Source organism: Rhincodon typus, chromosome 7, assembly GCF_021869965.1.
Source record: "Rhincodon typus isolate 14 chromosome 7, sRhiTyp1.1, whole genome shotgun sequence".
Lineage (NCBI taxonomy): Eukaryota > Metazoa > Chordata > Chondrichthyes > Orectolobiformes > Rhincodontidae > Rhincodon > Rhincodon typus.
In genome coordinates, this window is record NC_063338.1 from 6,783,505 (window position 1) to 6,807,386 (window position 23,882).

Below are 23,882 nucleotides of genomic sequence, written 5' to 3' on the forward strand. Positions count from 1 at the left end.
GCCTTCCTGCTCCTCTGATGCTGCTTGGCCTGCTGTGTTCATCCAGCTCTGCACCTTGTTGTCTCTAATTTAGGCTGTTCTCCCAGGCCATCGCCAGAAGGTCTAAAGGATAAGTTTGTAAAGGTATATTATCATGCATTTATATACAGGTCAAGCGGTAATTAAAAATTAGCTTAAAGACAACTGTTGCTCTATTAAAGAGTTATTGGACAGGCATGTGTTTGGAATGTCACTACCGTCATGGCTGCAGGCAGGGTGTCTGTACCAGATACTTTATCAACCCCATCACTAATCTTTTGTACAGCTCATAAAAAGTAAGAGGATACAGCTGGGAATTCATAGCAATAACAATCCAGCAAGCAACAACGAGCCCCTCTCTATTTAACTATCACAGTGAAGCACAAATGGGGCACTGCATCATAATGGTGCTAGCCCTTTTAAAGCACTGCTACCTCTGCAAGGCACATTTGCCTGTCTCAGATGATTCAGCAATTCCTCACCTGGTAATATATGTCCACAGTAGCAACAGTTTTAGGAAACACTTATATGCAGGTTTGCACCTTCTTAATAGTTGACATACCAATCCATGGGGGAGGCAATGAATCAGTGATACTGTGACATGATTTAAATGTGCAAAGTTACTGTACTGAATGTGAAATCAGTCAGTGTTATTGTCATGAATGTGAAATAGGTCAGTATTACTGTAACAAATATGAAATAGGCCAAGGTTACTATAATGAACATGAAATGGGTCAGTGTTACTGTAATGTACATGACACAGCCAGGTTTTTCCTGTAATGAACTTGAAATGGGCCAGTGTTGCTGGGCCAATAGTGAAACATGATCATGTTTACTGTAAAGAACATGATATGGGTCAATGGTGCTGTAATGAACGTGAAATTGTTCAATATCACTGTAATGAACTTGAAATATGCCAGTGTTACCATAACAACTGTGAATTGAGATAATGTCACTGCAATGAAAGTGAACTGGGTCCACAATTATACCATAATTCATTTGAAATGGATCACTGTTACTACAACGACCTTGATGTGCATCGGGCTACAGTAATGACCTTGAAATGGGTTAATGAAACTATTAAAAGCTCGAGATTGGTCAATGCTACTTGCGGTCACGTACAAAACAATCCGTGTCCTTTGGCCCTGAGCAGCCGCCCGCACATTCCCGATGGCAGCAGTCGCTGACAAATGGGCTGAAGCATCGCTCGTCACACTGCTGTGCGCACACCGTCTTCGTGACTGCAAAGAAAACCAAAGTGGTAATCCAAAGCGGGGACACACCATTGTCAAACTTCCCTTTCAACAGAACATCCAACATTCAGCATCTGTTTTCTGCTGTTAAATTACAGGCACACTTTGCACAAGTGGAATGATTTCACAATACACTGGGAGCATGTCTTAGGAGGAGATAAATACGTTTAAATGTTTCCAATTAATCTTTCCTACACCTAGTTGCTGTATTCCCTATGGATTGGCAAAATAGCTTTACATGAAACTTTTTTTCATGAATCACTTTTTAACATTAAAAGCAAACTATTATTGAAAGCAAAGATGGGGCTTTTAGGAGATTGGCTCTTGCTCCTGTACTGTGCCCAAACATATTCACCATACTTAGACAAACCTCAATTCTATTTTTTGTACACAAATCTAAAGCACAAAATTTGTTTACTTGTAAGTAAAGCAAGACCATGGAAATTGTTGACAATTCAGGTGTCAGAAGCTGAAGAGATAAACATTCTTACTGAGAAGTGTACCGAGAATTCGACAGGAGAAAATGAACAAATCACTATGGGACCTGAAATTTAGCTTTGCAGTAACCAAGGTACACACCACACCCACACAGTGAGAGTAGTTAGCACGTATATTTGTTACTCAACTACATTTAGGAGGTCTTGTGACACATTCCTGCTTCATGGTCAGAGGCTCCATTCCAAGACTTTTTTTTTATATAGAATCCCCGTAGTGTGGAAACAGGCCCTTTGGCCCAACAAGTCCACACCAACCCTCAGAGCATCCCCTTATAATCCACCTAATCTACACATCTGTGAACACTATGGGCAATTTAGCATGGCCTATCCACCCAGCCTGCACATCTTTGGACGATGGGAGGAAACCGGAGCACCCGTAGGAAACCCACGCAGGCTTGGGGAAAACGTGTAAACTCCACACAGACAGTCACCAGAGGGTGGAATTGAACCCTGGTCCCTGGCGCTGTGAGGCAGCAGTGTTAATCACTGAGCCGCTGTGCCAACAAAGGTGCATTCATAATGCAGTCAAACAGGTGGAGTATCAACCTGTAAATCCCTCCAACAAACACCAATGGCAGGGAGTAAGGGCTGAACCGATCTGGTCAGCTACATGATGAAAGAGATGTTGGAGCCTCCATCATCACTATCTGTAGCTCCAGGCCACAGCAACAGGGAGATCTTTTGGGAGGTTCAAATGACCCGACAGCTGATGCGAATCAAATTGGTGCCAGCAACAAGGGGTTCAATCCCCATTCTGGCTGGGATTCAGGACCTATTCCCTTGCCCTACCCTGGTAGAGATCGTATTAGTCGGAGCTGCCTTTCGGGCAGGGAATCCATATATATGCGTGTATATATTACATATATATATATGCTTCTGCATTGTTGTAAAGTCCAACTGTGTAAATAAAAAGGCAGACTAGGTAAACTATATATATATATCCAATGTATATAACACAATGAGACCTGATGTACTGTCACAGCAGAACACTCTAACAGGAGGAGGCAGTCACTGAGCTTGCCGAATGACAGTGTGATATTATAGAGGAAGCAGAATAGTTCAAGCACACTTCTAGTAAATGGTCAGCTGGCTTGGAAATTGCTGCGCTCAATACTGATTCAGAGACTCACCAATCTAAAAGAGGTGCAGAATGTTCAGCTTCTCTGAATTGTGAGCCTGACCTGGGACTTAACTATATACTTTGCAGAAAAGCGCTGAAAACCTAAGACTAACTGTTCACAGCAGCTGAGATGGAGTTGAGGCTTCTAAAAGCATAATTAAAAAAATTGCAGTGAGGGTGCAGGCTGAGATTAGGCACTTTAGTTCTATGAGTTATCAGTGATCCATACCGCGTATTCTTCTTCCTTTTTGTGCCATGGGTAATGGAGGATTAATACTGCAATTTTCATTATAAGTGGGCAGTATTTTTACCATTACGAGCATCTTCTTCCATTTGCCTATTATAGCAAGCCAACTGACATATTGGTTTCTTTTCAATCTATAAGTTGATCTTCATTACATCCAGTTTTTCAAAATTGTTTCCAACATTTCCGTATGCTTGAGCTTCCGTGTAGTATCCCTGAGTGAAAATGCTGTTAATCTGCTGCTGCTGCTCAAAAACGTTTGGAGAGACAGGCTCTGCTTTAGCGACTTCCCCTTGTGGCAGCTTCTCAGAGGGCACAAACTTCCAAAGGTAAGCCCTTCGCAGTTGGTTCAATGAAGATTCAATGTGTTCTAGCTGAGGATATGGCACAGTGGAGGCCACTGTGATAACTTAATGAATGCTTTCAGGCACATTACAGTTAGATTTCTAAACTAAAATAGCAAAACTGCTTCTAACTCTCCTTTCAAATGATTACTAATGTGAATATCCATGTAAATAAACAGAGGCAAATGTGTACAAGTATGCATATGTTTGTGTACTTCGGTAAGTGCATAAACATAAATGCATGCATCAATACACATATATGTGTACAGACCATTATATATTTATGTATATATGAACATTAGAAATAGGGGCTGGAGTAGACTATCCGATCCCTCAAAGCTTTCTGCCATTCATTATGAGCATGGCTACATTTTGCCTCAGCTCCACTATCCCTTGTTTCCCTGGGAAATACATTTGCCTCAGCCTTGAACATACGTAATAATGGAGCACTCACAACCCTCTGGAGAAGCCAATTCCAAAGACTAACAACCATCCAGGTGAAGAAATTCCTCCACAGTTCAGTCCTGAATGGTCAGCCCTTTGTTGTGTGAGTGCTCCCCGGTGTTCTAGATGTCCAAGCTGGGGAAACAACATCACAGCATCTACCCTGTGTAGAACTCTCACCCCTTTTTCATGCAGAGGGTGGCTCGTGTATCGGCCAGTCATCCACTGGCTGGGTGCTTCAGCCTCAAACAAAGTAATGAAAAAACCAGAGAGGAATTCCAGATTGATATCTCAAATTCCAGAGGCTGAGGAGAGAAACCTCAATCTGAAGAAGGTAGGTGTTGGGAGCCTCTTCATACAAAACCGACCGACACATGGAACAGTCGCCGGGTAGGGTAGTGGACACTACTTAGGTGTTGCAATGGAAAATAAGACCACAAGAAATAGGAACAGGAAGAGGCCGTTCAGCCCCTTCAACCTGCTCCATTATTCAATAGGATCACGGCTGATCTGACATTCCTCACATCCTACTTTTCTGCTCTTTCCCCGTAGTCCTCGATTCCCCTACTGATCAAGAATCTACCTATCTCAGCCTTAAACATACACAAAGACTGTGCACCAGCCCCGCCACACTCCACCCCTACAACTCACTGTGGCAGGGAGTTCCAAAGACTCGCAGCCCTGTATGTAAATGTGAATTGGCTCTGGATGAATGAACTGTGCGAGGGCCAAACGGCCTTTTTTGTGTTCGCTCTCTCGTGACTGAGTGAAGCTTTAGTGTAACCACAATGAGACAGTTAGAAGTGAATTGTGGGAATTTACTTACAACTGGCCCATTGTTCCCACCAGGCCAAATTAACAAGCAGAAAAAATAGAGGGACAATTCTGGATACGCGGTGACAATCTATGAGATGACACGTGTTTTAGTTCAATTAGTCTTTGCAAGTAACAGTTACAAGTTCAATTCTGTTAATTGGCATGAGCAATCCGTCAAAGTTTCTCAGACCCCTCTCCGCCTTCCATTGCTATTTCATTCAGTCTGTATTTGGGAGAGGAATGAGAGAGTTTCACCCAGATCCTCCCAACTCAACGTCACGAAGAGAGGAAAGTAATTGTGATGCTGACCCCACTGAGAGGCAACTTATTTTTCAGGCTCCAGTGCGAGGCCTTGACTTAGTCAAACAGCCTGAAGTGATCAATCAATGACATTTCCAAATCTGAAAGCTCACATTTGGTGCATTTTATTATTACTGGAAAATTGATCGCATAAAATATCACAGTCCACATTAACGTCGGGACAATATGCAACGGGTTCGTCAGAAAGCAGCGCTGTATGATCCCCAGATAACTTGTGTGAATTTTCAATTGTCCATAAGCATAAAGGTCATAACGGAAAATAATAAAAATCAATGTAACCGCCGAACATACATATTACCATAGAAACACAAAGATTTCAATCAGACAGCTTCCTTATAGTGAAAGTGTAGTACTGCTCCCCATTGATCCAGCTTTTTGCTTCAATGATTTGGAAATCAGGTGCAGCACTAACAATCAGCTCCACTGACTGACTGGTTAAATAACAATCAGTCACAATGGCATGAATATCATCAGACCTGGAGCATTTTCAATCAAAATGTTTAACAGTTGCAACAATTTCTCGTCTTAAAAACACAACTGAAATCTATAGCTATTAGTCTAATACATTTTTTATTGTATTTTTCTGACATTACCAACTTTAATTTGATTAAAAAAGACATCACAAATGTGTCTGAAACTGCTGAGCAAGCACACACACGCACCAGGCTAAAAGTATCACATCTTTCATAGAGAAACTCATGACAAGCAGTAACAGGTGGGCTGAAATAAAACAGGGAGATGATAAATATTTTCAACAACTTGCATTGATATAGTGCCTTTTCGTGCCTCATGAAAACTTCCCAAGGCACATCTCAGGACAGCAATCAAACAGAAAGTTGATATCGAGCTGCATAAAGAGACATTAAGATAGCTGACCAAAGTATTAGTCAACGTGATGGTTGATAAGGGCCAGTCGAAAGAAAGCTTTAGGGAGAGAATTCTTGAACTTAGAAACTAGGCAGCTGAATGCACAGCCACCCAATGCAGTAGCAATGAAAATTAGAAACACTCATTTCACTAGATTTGGAGACATATAAAGATCAGAGAGGATCACGGTGGGAAGTTACAAAGGTAGGGAAAGAGAGACATTGGAGAGAGGAGAATTTTCATAATTGAGGCATTGCTGAATTGGATCTTAATGTTTCTAGTTCATTTCATCTAAGATTAGAAAAATGGTAATTGCTAGTTTTAGAGTCTTTATGAGCCCTCAAACATCATCCTCCTCCACCTCCACATTCTTTTAACAACTAAACATATACTTACCACTAGTTGCTCAGACCTCAAGGCCTGTCTCTGGACTGGGAGTCCTCTGGAGTTAATGTAGTAGGTTTGCCCCTGAGGAACTTGGAGGCAAGAGGAGGAGTCAGATTGGGTTGCTTCCCCAACCATGAAGAACAGCATAAAGGTACGAAATTCAGGTTTCAAGCAAATGGTCACAGGATCTAATTAGATATACATTTGGATATAGATACTTTGAGGATTGTGATATAGTGAAGAATGAGACGCAGGTAGAGTTGAGCTACAAAGAGAGAGCAGGATTATTCCCAATTGAGATTTTCTTGCTCCAAATACTGTACTTATTCATGCACTCTTACAGGAAAAAATTCCATTTGCAGCAAATCTTGACCACGAAGCATTGCCCTGATGGTACAAAAGTAGTTAGGGGCACTGTGCAAATTTTGCACCTCCCTCTCCCCACAACACACACACACAGTTCTATATTTATAATTGCAGATGTATCTGACATGGAAAAGGAGAATATGAGGATACAGATTATACATTCGCATTGTTCCACATTTTTCTCAGGATCTGACCTGGAAGAAATACACATTATAATGTGCAATATGGTTCACATGATGTAATACTGTGTTTGTGTAACAATTACTGAATGATTTTGCATAGAATTTACAATATCAATGATCAGTATGATAGAGTGGGAGAGATTAACTTATTCCCTTTGATATTATTTACTGGTTTACAATTTTAAAATATCCATGTTGATGCAGAGTCATTGAGTAATACAGCATGGAAACAGGCCCTTCGGCCCAAACTGGTCCATGCTGACCATGGTGCCCAGTCAGCTAGTTCCAAATGCTTACATTTGGTCCATATCCCTCTAAACCCTTCCCACCTATATACCTATCCAAATGTTTTTAAATGTTGCTATTGTGCCTGCCTCAACCACTTTCTCTGAGACCCCATTCCATTTATGTACCACTCTCTGCATGAAGAAGTTGCCCCTCTGGTCCTTCTTAAATCTTTCCCCTCTCACCGTAAACCTATACCCTCTAGATTTCAATTCCCCATCCCTGGCATTCATCCTATCTATCCCTCTCATGATTTTATACACTCCGGAAGGTCATGCCCCATTCTCCTTTGTTCTAAGGAATAAAGTCCTATCCTGGCCAACCTCTCCCTATAACTCTTACTAGTCCTGGCAACATCCTCTTCAATCTTCTTTGCACACTTTCCAGTTTAACAATGTCCTTCCTACAACAGGGAGCCCAAAGCTGTACACAATACTCCAAGAGTGGCCCAACCAATGACTTATACAACTATAACATACTGTCCCAACTCCTACACTCAATACCTCGACTGATGAAGGCCAGTATGCTAAATGCCTTCTTCACCACCGTGTCTTCCTGTGATGCCGCTTTCAACGTACTATGTACTTGTACTCCTAGGCCCCTCTGTTCCACAACACTCCTCAGGACCTTACCACTTACTGTATAAGTCCTACCTTGATTTGACTTTCCAACATGCAACACCTCACACTGTACAAATGTGCAAAACTGTAACATAAGCAGAATGAGGAATATCACATGAAACTTTGGAAAACATTGTATGAAAACATTGTATGGAAACCTGTGTGTGCAGGTGCATACCAGCAGGTCCTGTTCATTCATTCCCACTGCTGAAGTCTGCTTGTTCACTTATGCAGTCTCATGAATAGTTCATTCAGTTTTTTGCTTTCCTCAAATTTGACCACTCAGCCTAATTTGCCTCGTGGCTGCAATGGCCCTGCCCATTATGACACGCAGAGAGGCACCCAGGAGTTCTCACGCTTACCATGACTACACAAACAGAACATTTTACCCTTTACCTACTTCCTAGCTTTCTGTGCTCTGACAAAGTCTGGTTATGCATGTTAACAACAGATGCTGCTGAGAATTGTAGACCCTTGTCATCCAGAACTCTACACTCAGCAGAAAACAACGAGGACTGAATAAGGGGAACACTATCTGCTTTGCAGGATCGTTACAATATTGAAGGAGGCTATTCGGCCTGCTGTGTCCGTGCTGGCTCACCCTTAGCTCATTGGGGAGCATTCTCACCATTAAATTAAATGGTTATGGGTTGAAGCGTCAGTTCTGAATTTAAGCACAGAGACTAGGCTGATATTCCAATGCAGGAGCAATGAAGTGCTGCAATATCGGAGATACCGTCTTTTGTGTGAGACATTAAACTTGAGCCCTCTGATTATAAAAGACCCCATGGTGCTTTTTGAAGAAAAGCCTGGGGGTTCACTGGTCAATTAGTTAACTACTATTGGTTTCTCTACTTTAGAATGATGACTGCACTTCATTGGCTGAGTGTGGACAGGAATATCATACTGTTTTGAAAGACATTAAGCACAAATAAATTATTTCTTTTCTGCTGTGAACTGAATTTCAACCTGGTTTAATTCAATACTGACAAGTTGACCCAGAGGTATGGTATGATGGTGCCTTGTTGGGATACGGTGAAGTTTGGAAGGGTGCAGGTAATTCCCCATACATTGTTCAATGTGATCCTATTGTGGGGGCAGAGTGTAAGAGGTGGGAATGCACTAAATCAAAAAGGTAAATCAGACTGCTTCACATCCAAGTAATAAAAGGAAGTTGGGCAAACATGCCTTATCCAACCTGCTGTGAGAAATGGATGGCATTGGACTTGCTGTGTGAATAGACTGTGAAACTATAAATGGTAAACAAAACTAACCATTTTCTTTAAGCATTTAACAGAATGCTATCTCATGAACATGCGTTTGAAGAGGGATTGGATGTAGTACATTCTGTTTCCAATTCTGAGGACGGGTCACCAGATCCGAAATGTTAACTCTGTTTTCTCCTTCACAGATGCTGCCAGACCTGCTGAGCTTTTCCAGCAATTTTGTTTTTGATCCTATTTCTATGTTGGTGGCATATCTACTGACAGCCGTGCTTTCAGAGGCAGGGTTCTGTTATACGTGACCATGTCTCCAGTTACAGAGAAACAATCTCAGGAGATATCTGCCTGGGGTAATTGCTGTCCCTCACTAGCCAATGTCCTGGCAGAGCACAACAAGCCCAACTTTCTTTCGATGCCAAATTTTATACTTGTTTCTTCCCTCGGCAGACATCAACCAGCTGTTTTTCTGATTGACAGGAAGGTTTGCAGCATTCATGGATGTCTTCTTGGCTGAGTACCTCCTTTCCCAGCCAAATAATCCCCTACTGAAACTGTAAAATCTGCAAGTTTAAGGGTTTCAGAGAGTGCAGGGGAAGCTTAAGGACAGCAAGTATCTACATGGTCTTGTTAAAAGAGGGAAATAAAACTGTTGGATCAATTGACAGGGAATGCTCATCACAGATCCTGATATCAGAACAGGGGGTAGGGGAAATAAATTTGCTTTTCCATCACCTTGAAGTAAAATCAGATTTCCCAGCCTCTCTCAGAGTAGCGCTGCAACTAATAATGCAACAGCAAAGAGTGGAGGAATTCCTTTCTAAAAAATGGTGCAGAACATCTGAAGGGTAAGTATTTGACACCAAGAGTTAGCTGTCCCTAGTTAGCTGTCTCTCCATCCCACATGAAATGCTAAGAGTGAAATTTACACTGGGGGGCAGTCAGGCAGATTGTGCATCATTCAAACGTGCTAACGGTATGTTTTACAGTAAGATACATCCAAGTAGCTTATATTTTTCATAACAAAATGACCCAAGATTGAAATGTCCAGCCTGGTGATGTGTATGTGCATGGATAGCCAGCACTGACTGAATTAAATCAATTATTTTAATAGATAAATTTAAAACAAGCATCTTAAAATACAAAATATACCTAAAAATGTACTGTTACACAAACACTGCCTTTGCACAATAATGTAACAGTCATTTCTAAGATTCTATTTTTGGATCATTAGTTAAATTCTTGCATGCTATTTTAACAGTCACTGCACATCTTAAATGGAGAATTAGAGTTTTTTCAACTGTTAGATCTACTGAAAAATGTTGCCCATTGACGTGAATGCTAGGTTTGATTTGTTTTCATTCATTTTGGCTAACACAAGCTCTTTGAGAAAATAATTCATGAAATCCTTACATACACACAATATTTGCCTCTTATCACCCAGTCCTCACCACTTGTTCAGTGTTTAAATCAATTGAGGCTGCAGAACCAAAGATGCCAAATTACAAAGCAAACCCCTGAGAATAAATAAAAATACTCAGCTGGTCACTTGTAATTAAAAACAGACAACACATCCAGCAAAACTGGGTCACAGGTCTGATATGTTAGCTCAGTTTTTCTCTCCAAGTTTCTGCCTGACTTCTCATTTCCACTCTTATTTCAAATTTTCAACATCCACAGTATTTTGCCTTTGCCCAAAAAAGAGATTATTTGCATTTGATAAGGCTGCTTGTTCATTGTCAATGGTATGTATACATCTGACCGGTCAGTATGTCTACATGGCCATACAAACACGTGCATTGACCATTTGTGTCAAATGGCCTTATTTTATGCATTGGTTCAATTAAACCAAAAAGTGTTCTTGCAATTGCATTTAACAAGTCATATTTAACTCGTGATTAAAAGTCAAGAGTACGTGAACAAAGGATATCTACGGGCCCACGAAGTAAATGCGTCTTGACAATATAATTTATGAAAGATACTCACGGGTCTGACATTGGTTCTCCGATGGTCCCCAGCATCGGCCATTGCATGTCTTGTGGCATCTCCCACCTGTACACAGTAACCACAATTATGCTAAGTTAGTACAGTCTAATACTGGCCTACCTTACAATGGTGAAGACATTTCAAATTTGTTTTCAACTATTATAAATCCCAGGATGTGGACATTGCTGACAAGGCAAATAATTGCTATCCATCGTAGAATCATAGAATCCCTACAACGCAAATACAGGCCTTTTGACCCATCGGGCCCACGCCACCCATCCGAATAGCATCCCACCCGGACATACCACTCCCCGACCCCGTAACCCAGCATTTATCACAGCTAACCCACCTAGGCTACACATCCCTCGACACTACAGGGCAATCTAGCGCGGCCAATCTACCTAACCTGCACGTTTTTGGACTGTGAGAGGGAAGCGAAGCACCCAGCGGAAACCCATGCAGACACAAGGAGAAAGTGCAAACTTCACACAGACAGTCACCCAAGGTTAGAATTGAACCCGGTTCCCTTGCGCTGTGAGGCAGCAGTTCTAACCGCTGTAGTGCCATGATCTTAATAGATCATAACCTGTTTCTGAGAAGATGGGTAGTGAACATTTTTGCTGAACTGCTGACCTGTGTTGCAGGGTTTGCCTCACAATGCTTCTTATTGTCTCAATGTTATATAAAGAATAAAGCAGGAGAGAATGCTTTCAGACATGATAATAAATGGAAATCTTGCACAAATCAGAGAAAACTGAAGATGCTAAAGCTCTCTTCTCCAGAACAGAGGGCTGAGAGAGATTTATAAAGCTCTGAACAGACTGATAGATTAGATGTAAGCAAATTGTTTCCACTTGGGGGAGTCAACAACATAAACATAAGATACTGATTAATAAATTCAATAAAGAAATTAGGAAAACCACCTTTAGCCAGAGAGTGGTCAGAAGGTGGAGGTCTTTGCCTTCGGGAGTAGTTCAGTCAAATCACATAAACAGATTTTTAAAAATTGCAGATATACATCAGATTTTACAGTCGCAGGGAGACATTGGTGCTTTACAGCCAATAAACTACTATTGAAGGATAGTCACTGTTGTAATATAAAAAAAAGCAGCCAATTTCTACACAGCAAGTTCCCATGAACCGCAAAGTGATAAGTGAGCTGGTAGTCTGCTTTTCGTGATTTTGATGGAGGACAAAATATTAGGCAGCGGCACCAGGGATAACTCCCCTGCCCTTCTTTGAGATATTGCCATGGCATCTTGTGACAGCAAACAGAGCCTTTGTTTAACACTTCATCCGGGAGAAGGCACCTCCAGCTGTGCAGAGCTCCCCCAGATACACCCATGAAGCAATAGAAGGACAAGCGAGGCTAAATGGCCTCTGCGCTGTACAATCCCTGTTATCCTGTGAACCACTTAGTGACAGCCTGACTGTACAAAAGGCACAAAATAAATACAGGTTGGTTTCTTTGTCCAAATGTCTGCTCTTTTGGGATATGTATATTTTCTGAATTGGAAGTATTATGAAGGATCAAAGATTCTCCACACAAACAAACAGCCTGCATGTAGAGATTTTGTTTTTAAATGCCCGGCAAGAAATTAGTGTCTGTATATCTGATCAGATCACACTCATTGATTTTCAAATGATGAACCTAATGTTGAGGTTAACCCTGAACAATGTCCTCACGGAGCCACGGAACATGTGTTTAAATGGTTTCGGAATCCAATAAAACCTCAACGATAAAAGCCACAAGCATGGCTTGTAATGTTACAGCATCTTTTGCAGAGTGGGACATTGGCCAGTGGTTTAAAGGCAGGAGCCCAAGGAGGTGACTTCCAGTAGGAAGAGGGAGAGGAGGAGCCTGTGATAAATTGGATCATTCTTTCAAAACCAGGCATACTGTTTCTTGACAATTGGTCCACGTCACGTCAGAGCACGGCTTCAGTCGTTCAAATAATGCTTCGAGTAACATGTTAACGGGTGCTGGAATATTTGCCAATATTTTCTGTCTTGAATCTGTTGGTTGATTGTGGGATCTGATTCCACAGATACAGCAGCAGTCCGATGGCTTTCCGAGCAGTCATTCTTTGTGCAAGGGCCTGGAGACCAAGCATTTTGAAACTTCCAGGCTGCTTAACTCAGATTGGCAAGAGAAGGCCCCATCATTGCAAAATTTGGGGGAAAGCAAACTAAGGCTGATTTTCCCCTCGTTGGTCAGAGCATTACAACAATGGGTTATATTATTGAGAATTAGAAACCCTACACAAACTGGGGTGGAACCACTCGATATAATTCTGTATTTTTTACCTATTGTAGTGCATTGCTGAAGAAAATCCTTGGGAGAATGGTCTTACTAATGCAGCACTTCATTCAACCAGCGGGTTTGGCATTGTAGATACTGTCAGGTTGCTTCCCTTGGCTGGGGCTTCTAGAACCAGGGGTCATAGTCTCAGAAATAAAAGGTCAGTCCTTTAGGACTGAGGCAAGGAGAAATGTCCTTAAGCAGGCAGTTGTGAATTTTTAGAAAACTCCACCTCAGGGAGCTGTTGTAGATCAAGATGGAAATTTTTGAACACCATAAGACTCTAGGAGTTTGTGAATAGGGCACAGAAAGATCAATCATGATTGCACTGAAGAATTCAACAAGCCATGTGAGCTACTTTGTACATTCTATCAAATGCATTCATTATTCTAGAAAATGGGCACGCTAGCTAAACTGGCTCCATTTCTTCTGTTTTTGCAGGACAGGATGCACATCTAAGGGTTTCATAAAAGCATTGGAAAAAGGTTGAAAACGCTGACCAAAACCAATCAACCAAACCCCAAATCGTCATGTTGACAGATAAAAGTAAACTCTCCTGTACTTTCTCGCAAGCTTTTTCTCGGTGATGATTTAACATACTCCTTCAATTTCCTAAACCTAAACAACAAATGTGCGGCAATTGTTCCCAAGCAAAGCCCAGCTTGTGAATGCCCATCATCTCTAGGATGTATCAATAACAATCTGTTCATCAGAGTTTAATCTGTCTTCCTTTTATACCAGGCCTCTGGGGAAAAAGCTCAAGGAGCAGGACTAATTAGCTAGCTCTTTCACAGAGCCGGAACAGGCACAAAGGGCTGAATGGCCCCCTTCTGTGCTAAGCGATTCTTTGATATAGATATCTAGTTACACCAGATAAAAGCAGGCCGCAGGGGTTCAGCGTTAAAAAAGTCACAGACCATCCACCGTGCATTTGTCTACCCTAGGACACTCTTTTTCAGCTGTTGCTCGCTGCAGAGGTTTGTAGAGACTTGCTCTCTTTAGGGTCATTCTTTTCCCCTCACTTCTCTAAAATGATATCTCAGTTGTTTGATGGGTTCAAAAGGTTATTGCTGTAATTACATATCTTGGCCTTGTTTAAGTGTCACGTTGTTGCTGCATTAGAGTTCATTTGAGGTAATTATCTCTGCAAACTACGGTTGGCTGGCATCGCTTGTGTATAATTTGCTGTCATTCCACACCATCTGTTTATTTGTACCACGCATGTATAAGTTGCTTGTTCAAAATACATTTTAATGTACTTCGCAGGAAACAAAGACGTCTTCAGTTACTCTTGTTCTCTTTTGAATGGGCTATCCTTCTGATAATCGCAAAACAAAATTGGCAATAATTTTAGCTGGTAGAATAAAAGTTCTCAAACAAAACCACACAATGGCGTCTGTTCAATGTACTCAATACTTTTCTGGTAAAACATTCCTTCTGCCTTTCCTGCTTTCTTTTCCTGTCCACGCCTTGCAAATACAATAAAACCATAAGACCATAACAGATAGAGCAGGATTAGGGCATTCGGTCCATCAAGTCTCCTCCATCATCTGATCATGGCTGATATATTTCTCAATCCCATTCTCTTGCTTTTTCCACATGACCTTTGATCCCCACTGATCGAGAACCTATCTATCTCTGTTTTAAATACACCCAATGACTTCACCTCCGCAGCCTTCTGCAGCATTGAGTTCCACAGATACGCCATCTGCTGGATGAAGAAATTCTTCCTCATCTCAGTTCTAAAGGCTTGTCCCTTCACTCTGAGGGTGTGTCTCAGGCCCTAGTCTCTCCGACCGGTAGAAACATCTCCTCCATATCCACTCTACCCAGGCCTCTCAGTATTTTGTAAGTTTCAATCAGATCCTCCCTCATCCTTCTAAACTCTATTGAGAACAGACTCAGAGTCCCCAACCGCTCTTATATTTAAACTCTACGGAGTAGAAAAGCTTACTCAGATCTAATTGGTGTCCAATCCAATTTCTTGCCTTTCTGCAATAGAAGAAAACCAAGAGTTCCTTTTGTATTTTTTTATTTTAATCTACTCATGCAGCCAATCTTGAGGACATGTATCAATATACATTAAACCCCCTCCAAAGTCTTGCCATGACACATTTCTTTGCCCTGTTCTATGCATTATTTCAATGCATTCAACTGCATCTGCTACCTAACTCCTCATTCTGCTGGCCTATCCATATCCTTTTGCTCTTTTTCCCTGCTCTAATTATAATTTAACTGTTCTAATGTCAATATATCCAACTTTGTTCTCTTAAACTCTCAGCACACATTGTAGTAAATGAAAGTTCCTGACCTTCCCCCCACCCCCACCATCTCACCCCAGCCCTGTACGCCGTTTTACTGTGGTGGACTGCTCACAACATCTTTCCAGCTGACGTAAAATCCTTTAACCTGACAATTTTCAGAGCTGTGAAACACTACACTACATAGCATTCTTTATACAGAAACCTATAAAAGCTTGCTTTCTTTGTGAGAATATGGTGCCCATTAATTCTTTAGCCATCTTCCTTAACAGGCAGGTGAGATTCATGGAAACTTCTGCCTTAGCATCTCTTGCAAACTCAGGATGTTCCAATTCTCTGTCAGCTGCCACATGGTATTCCAGTGAGTATGGCTAGTGGGTCGATCGGTGCAAGGATATTCTCAATTGTCTTCCTCCATTCCAGCTCTACCTTGTACATTAAACAAAAAAAAATTTCTATTCCTCAACTGGCAGATTATGCCACAGGCAATTCGCTTGTAAACTCGTAAAATCAAACAGGTTTTCAATAACTAAATGTACAATCCTATGAAAAGGAGAAATATTCAGAGAAATTTAAGGGTGACTGGAGATGAAGCTTTCGATCTGTGAAGGCCAATTAAAAGGTGAAGCGGTGGGAAGAATGTTTGTTCAGATTCAAAATAATTTGAGTGTTTCCCCCGTCATCATCTGGTCGTGAGTCTAAAATGACTATTTCATTAGGTTCACGTATGAGGTGCACTCGAACGTTCACATAATTCGAATAATCTATCACCTGTCCCAATTATTCAAACTCCATATCCTGCACTTTATATGTTTCACTTCAGCACTTTGATCAAATTAGGATAATAAGAACAAGGCTCAGAATTGAAAAACAGAGTACAAATTCGGTCGTATTTTAATTGTTTTTGACTTTCCGAAAGCAAGTCATCCTCGTGAGAGTTAGAATGCATTTGCCACATATTCCCACTAAATGTCAGCTAAGTTTAGTAAACAGCATTCCCGATTTTTAATAATAGCTGGTCATATTCTCACCGGGATCCACTGTTCATTAGGACAGCACACTTCAGCAGTCAGCTCCAGAGGAGCAAGGCAGCCAATGGCTTTGACCTTCCTGTGGTAAGGCTGAATATGAAATATGCCTCTTGTGTTTCACTAATATGTCAGAGCTGTTGTGAAATGATTTCACCCCAGCGGGGAATTCACAAGCCTTATTCAGCAATAACAGCTGTAACCATAGATCATGGAGTGTTAATTAATGATCTCTAATTACTTATCGGGAGTCTCAGCAGCAAATTCATATTCATAGCATTGGATGGCTGCATTAGACAACTGACATGAAAAGCAAGACAGTCCATCCATACTTGAAGCTTTTACCCCATGTTACTTCAAATACACTGAATCTTTTTTGTTTTGGAAAAGGAATGCATACGGCAGTCTCATTTCAACTATTTATGCCAAGTCTCAAAGGACCAGCACACAAATTGGGCTTCTGACAATTAAACAGAGTTGGATCCAAATTGGCTCACTTACGCTCTTTGTTTTAATGGACTTCCCAGCTGAGAAATGACCCCAACTGTTATTCCTATTGCATTGCTCATTGCTGCTCAGTGGGATCCCAGGAATGGCTCCTGTTTGAAATTTTTACAAAAAGGAAAGCAACTGGACTGACAGAAAGCATTATGTTTACTGAGCCTTCCTTGCAGGGTTCTGTGGGATACTTATTAGCATGCTTTGCAACCTTGTGATTAATCATTAATATTTCATTCTCTGCAAGAATTCTCTGAACACTCACTGACAATTTTGGCGGGTCCATTACCATCCCTACATGGGATCAATTTCCCCTTGAAGGAACCAATGCTTTTTCTTTTAGTTTTGTAAGCATGTCTGGATTCCTCTTTCATTTTCAAATAATACCCATCTTAGAGGATAGTAGTACAGGTTATACAGAAGTGTGATCCTATTCATTTCCTGACACAGAAGAAAGGCCAGCAACCCTGCAGCATCGTTCCTGTTGTACCATTGAATGGTGAGCTGCTACTTTGTATTCATGCACACAACACACTCTTGGGCTTGAATGTGGCCTTGGCCTAGCAGTAGATGTGGGCGACCAACAAACTAATTTTTTTTTAACTTCATCTCCAAGCAGCAGCAAAGAGCCAACATAAAAGTCAATTTCACAACCAGCCACTTCAGGGCTCGAGCTCTGTCTTTGTAAGGTGACAACCAGTAGCAATATTGAAGAAATTCTATCCTGTTGTAGATGACCACATTGCGATAAGATGGTAAAGCTAGATCCTATCTACTGGTTGTCGTGCTCATCATTAAAAACCTCACTGCTTGAAGAAGAGCAAGCCATAGCCGTCTCCAGCTGGCCAACACTTTTCCCTCAACGAATATGTAAGTTGATCGATAATACATCCAATGGGATGATGGAGATTATCACATCTACATACAGAATAATCATGTTACTTCAAAGTAATTTGATGTGTGTGAAGTGCCTGGGATGTTTCTGATAGATGTGACATCAGTCTATGAATAAATGCAAGCCACTCTATCAATACAGTGCTGTCAACTGATATTGCTGACAAGATATGGGAACGAACAACTTAGCCAAACTCACGACATTTAATATAAAACTGCATTTTCCTGGCTACTGGAGTACTCTCTCTATCTGACGACACCACCCTCAGGGCACAAGTTAGCAGATGATGGGTGCAGCTGAAACAACTCTCAAGAAATTCAGCACTATCAAAGGTACAATAGTTTTTTTTTTATCAACAGCCCAAGCAACATCTTCAACATTCATTGTCAATACAGTGTGGCGCTGCAGGAACACAGCAGGTCAGGCAGCATCGGAGGAACAGGAAAGTCGATGTCTCAGGTTGGAACTGATGAAGGGTCCCAACCCGAAATATCGAATTTCCTGCTCCTCTGATGCTACCTGACCTGCTGTGTTCTTCCAGCTCCATATTGTATTGGACTCTGACTGCAGCATCTGCAGTTCTTGCTATCTCCTTCAACCTTCATTCCCTGCACCACCAGTGCACCATGGCTGCAGTGTGCACCTTGGACAAGATGGAGCAATTACCGCAGCATTTTTACAGTACCTTCCAAACCTCCGATTTGTACCACTGTCCTTCAAAGTTAAACATCATCCTAACTTAGAAAAACAAGATTATTCCTTCAGTGTTGTTAGATCAACATCATTGGAACGCACAATCTAACAGGACCGTTGGATTTACTCGTGCCATACATTGTGTAAGACGTCAGCTACTGGCACCCACATCCTAAGAATAAATTGTAATCATCGAGACTACTTCACATACACTTACATAATGCAAGGAGATGGACTTCACGTGTAGATTTCACACAACAAATATGAAACACGAACAGGAAGAAACCAGGTACAACAATGAAAAAAAGTTACTCATTCTGTCTTCACTTCATTAAGAAATGCACAAAAAGATCAAAATAAAAATGAATACACAATCAAACTGGCATCTTAAGATTACATGTTGAATTACAGTGTCAATTACAAATTTGGGCAGCATGGTGGCTCAGTGGTTAGCACTGCTGCCTCACAGCGCCAGGGACCCGGCTTCGATTCCAGCCTAGGGCTACTGTCTATGTGGAATTTGCACATTCTCCCCGTGTCTGCGTGGGTTTCCTCCAGGTGCTCCGGTTTCCTCCGACAAGTCCAAAGATGTGCAGGCTAGGTGGATTGGCCATGCTAAATTGCCCATAGTGCCCAGGATGTTTTGGTTAGGTGGGTTAGACATGGGGAAATCAGGGGTAGGGGAATGGGTCTGGGTGGGATGCTCTTCGGAGGGGCGGTATGGCCTTGTTGGGCTGAATGGCCTGTTTGCACACTTGTAGGGGTTTTATGTTCTATGGTTCTTTGATTAACTAATCAGAAATGCAACCTTTAGCATTTGAATTGCCACTTTGCCACATGTTACAATTGTCTAATATATTGGATACCACTGCTCGACAGTGTCTAAAAACAGGATGAAATAGATTAGTTTGAACAAGGTGAATACCAAGGTAGATCACTAAGTTTCACCTTCTCAAGGTCAGTGAGGGATGAGCAGCAAATGCTGGCCTTGTCAGTGCTGCTCACATGCCATGAAAGAACGAAAAGTGGTCATCAATCACTCACAAGCATGAGGGCACCAGTGTTGATTCCCAATTGGACAATCCCATCATGGTGTGACACTCACAGGAAAAAAGAACCGGTTAGCAAAACCTAGGTCCTAAAACATTGAATTTCCATCTGTTAACATTAGACAGTGGAAAATGAGGTTGTTGTGGGGTGTGATTCTCCAACCAGTGTTTCCTTCAGTCTCAGTCCTCAATTGTGGAATCAATCAAGAGTTTGTTTGGTACAAAATGGAACTTTTGTGAAAGTCACCTTCATGTCCATATCCTATCTGAACAGAAAAGTGAAAGATTGTTACTTACACTCCACGGTGGTGTTGGTGGGAACAATTATAATATCTGTACTTGGTGGGTCACGCACAATATCTTGCCAATGAATAGTGTTGACATAGCAGAGAAATTTGTTCTGGTCAATATAGATGCCTCCATTCAGGATTTCTGTAGAAGAACAGAACGCAGGATTGAAGATATACTGCAATCAATAAGCACATTGTTTTTCATCACTGGGTCTAATTGGGCCCAACCCTATCTTTCCCACCTCTTGCATGCTACACCAAAAGCAATAAGAACATTTTAAATGTTGTTTCTTTACTCTTCCATAGGACATTTCCAACTGCTTTACCTTATTCATCTTGGTTGAGGGTGCCCTGGTATTTAATGCACTTTTATGTATTGTGCCATGATGAATGAATGGCAAAATACTACATAAAAATGTCTTTGGGAAAATCAAGGGGCTGAACAGGCATCTGTTTTACATGAACAAAATGTTGCAGTGGGGCCTGTAGTTTGCAGCGCAACTGGACAGCTCAGTAAGCCACCTGACTTACAGACTAAGACTTAAAATGATGACCATCAATCTCTTCATATCTTCTTCTGTAACACTCACAGAGCTTTTCAATAGATGTAGTAGGGTTCTTTGGGAACTTATATGGTGATGCAGCATTGAAGAGCTTCTTGAAGAGTGTCTGTAAAGAAAGGGACTCAGCCCACAAGAGGAAGGCTTACGTATGAATATTCATATGAATTATGTATGAACTGTAGTGAATTTTTAATCTTATTCCACTTCCAATAGCCTCAAAGCTTTTGTTATGACAGCAAACTTATTACTTCTATTTTGTGAAGTCATGATTTGGAGTAAAGAATATGTTTTCCCCTTCCGATATGAAACCAAAGCACTGGGAGCCCATATCAGGATCGAGTGGGCCCACTCCCTGTTGGAAATCATGGACAATGTGCCTGCATTAAGCTCTTCTCATGACTAAAAGGCCATGATAGGAATTCTCCATTCAGATATGTTACCTCAAGTGGCAATTTTTACCCCTTCAAGTTATCCTGACTTTTCTTCTAAGGTCACTGACTTCTGGTTGTGCCACTCACCTTTATCAGAGCGGTAGTCTTCATGTGTGAGTGTGGGTAATGTTGCCAGGGTACCGGACCAGGGTTCACACAAGAAAACCAAACCCGTCCTATTCCAAAACACAACCGCACCTTAAACAACTACAATTAATCTGACTTCCAGCCGTGAATATCCTGATCTGTGCTCAACAAGTGAAGATCTGTAGTGGAGGGGGACAGAAATGAGTTCACAGAAGATATCCTCATTGACTGTCAGCCATGGGTCAACTGGGAGCACTTTCACCTATTAGTTGGATTTCAATAAAGGCTGAAATATCAGTGCCTTACTGAGGGATTGCTATACTTCCTGAGATATCATATTTTAAGATGATGTTACACTGAGGCTACATCACTGAACCATTAATCACTTTTGTAAAGCCTGATTAACAAAGGAAAATGTCACAAAGCACATTATAGGAGCATATCAGGCCACATTTGACACCAAGAGAAACAATGATGAGAGGTGACAAATAGCTTGCTTAAAAAGCTTGGTTCTAAGGAGGACCTGGATAGATAGAATGATAGAGTGGTCGGTACAATTCTAGAGCTTGGGGCCTAGGCACCTAAAGGCAATGGAGTGATGAAAATCACAAATGTGCAAGAGATTTCACCATTAAGTGACCGGCACTTTGACTGAATTAAGTTGCTTCCTTCCTAGAAACCCTGCAGTGCAGACAGAGGCCATTCAGCCCATTGAGTCTTTGCAGCCCCTATTAACGAGCATTCCACTCAGACCCAGCCCCCACCCTTTCCCTATAACCCTGCATTTCCCATGGCTAATCCACCTAGCCTGCACATCCCTGGGCACTATGGGTAATTTAGCAAGGCCAATCCACCTGTCTTGTGCATTTCTGGACTGTGAGAGGAAACCGGAGCACCCAGCAGAAACCCACTCAGACATGGGGAGAATGTGCACTCCACACAGACAGTCACCCAAGGCTGGAATCAAACCTGGGTCCCTGGCACTGTGAAGCAGTAGTGCTAACCACTGTGCTGTCCTGCCATTACCGTTTTCTGACCTCTGACCAGCTAATTCAGGATTGAGCAGGGATTGAACCAGGGCCCTGCCTGCAACAGTTCCGCTCAGTTACTCACTCGCAGCTATTGTGCTGACTGACAGCTGCAGGAATTTCCAATATTTAGTACAAATAGTGTCCTCAAACGTTAGCAAACAGCTGAAGGAATCAGTGATAATGCCATCTGGTAGACCCACTCACTTGCTCATTAATGCACAGATCATAAGACATAGGAGCAAAAGTTGGACCATTCAATCGTGGCTGATAATTTTCTCAACCCCTTTCTCCCGCCTTCTCCCCGTAACCTTTGATCCCCTTAACAATCAAGAACCTATCCATCTCTGTCTTAAATGTACTCAATGACCTAGCTTCCACAGCCTTCTGTGGCAATGAGTTCCATAGATTCACCACTCTCTGGCTGAAGAAGTTCCTCCCTATCTCTGTAAAGGTCTTCCCTTTACTCTAAGGCTGTGCCCCTGGATCCTAGTCTCTCCTGCTAATGGAAACATCTTCCCAACTCCACTCTATCCAAACACAGGAAAGAAAACAAAGTTACTGGAAAAGCTCAGCAGGTCTGGCAGCATCTGTGAAGGAAAAAAACAGAGTTAATGTTTCAGGTCCGGTGACCCTTCCTCAGAACTCTGTCCGAGCCTTTCATTACCCTGTAAGTTTCAATTAGATCCTCCCTTATCCTTCTGAATACCATCGAGTATAGACCCAGACTCCTCAAATGTTCCTCATATGTGAAGCCTTTCATTCCTGGGATCATTCTGGTGAATGTCCTCTGGACATGCTCCAGGACCAGTACACCCTTCCCAAGATATGGGGCCCTAAATTGCTCACAATGTTCTAAATGCTGTCTGACTGGAACTGTCGGCCGCAGACTATGTCACAGACATAGACGAAGCCAAAGTTCAGGTGGCAGCATCTGCAAACTCAAAAACAAGTGCAATGGATGTCAAAGGGAAATACCTCCAGTCCTTGTAGTCGAATTAAGGAGAACAAATGGAAGATGGGTGTGGATCACACTGGACACTCATCACAGCCACTGAATTCATGACAGCAGCATTCTAGGCCCTACCTCCTTCAACAGCAATTTTTCCTTTCCATGAGTTTGGGAGTTTGGCACCTCTATTGCCCGAGGCACACCAGTCACGATTGACTTGAAGTTTGACTGGACTAGCTATTTAAGCACCATGTCTCCAAAAGCAGAACAAAGATTTAAAATTCTTCTTAGTTCCCACCCCAACTTGCCCATCCCTATCTACAGGAAGTGAATTATAAGATTAGAGGGGAGATGATGGGGCAGCAGGGAGCATCACTGGACCAGAGATCCAGGCTACCACTTTGGATCATGGGTCCAAATCCCCTCCATGACAGCTGGGGGATTTTAAATTCATTTAATGATAAATGTGTAATCATTTTAAAAGAAGCTAGTCTCATTCAACATTTCTCTCTAAGCCACTGCACCAGCAAAAATTACAGAGATTGTATGTCTGTGAAACCATTGTTAATCATCACAAAACCCCACTTGGTTCACTAATGCCCTTTAAGGAAGGAAATCTGCCATCCCTACCTGATCTGGCCTACATGTGACTCCAGCCCCACGGCAATGTAGCTGACTCTTAACTGCCCCTTGAAATGGACCAGCAATCATTCAGTTCAAGACCAATTAGAGATGGGCAAGAAAGGCTGGTTTTCCCAGTGACATCAACATTCCATGAAATAGGTAGGAGAAAATAAAAGATTGAAGAGAAAGAGAAAGCAAAAGTCTGACAGTG

At 41.8% G+C, this 23,882-nt stretch overlaps 1 protein-coding gene across 1 annotated transcript in view; it reads right to left on the reverse strand.

The window, feature by feature from the left end:
• Positions 1–23,882, reverse strand: part of LOC109910936 (receptor tyrosine-protein kinase erbB-4-like) — a 690,251-nt gene that overhangs the window by 465,145 nt on the left and 201,224 nt on the right. The window contains exons 4-6 of the mRNA XM_048598686.1: positions 19,994–20,128; positions 10,971–11,036; positions 1,127–1,259 (exon numbers count right to left, since the gene is read on the reverse strand). Coding sequence (XP_048454643.1) covers positions 1,127–1,259; positions 10,971–11,036; positions 19,994–20,128 — 334 coding nt within the window. The remainder of the gene's footprint in view (positions 1–1,126; positions 1,260–10,970; positions 11,037–19,993; positions 20,129–23,882) is intronic.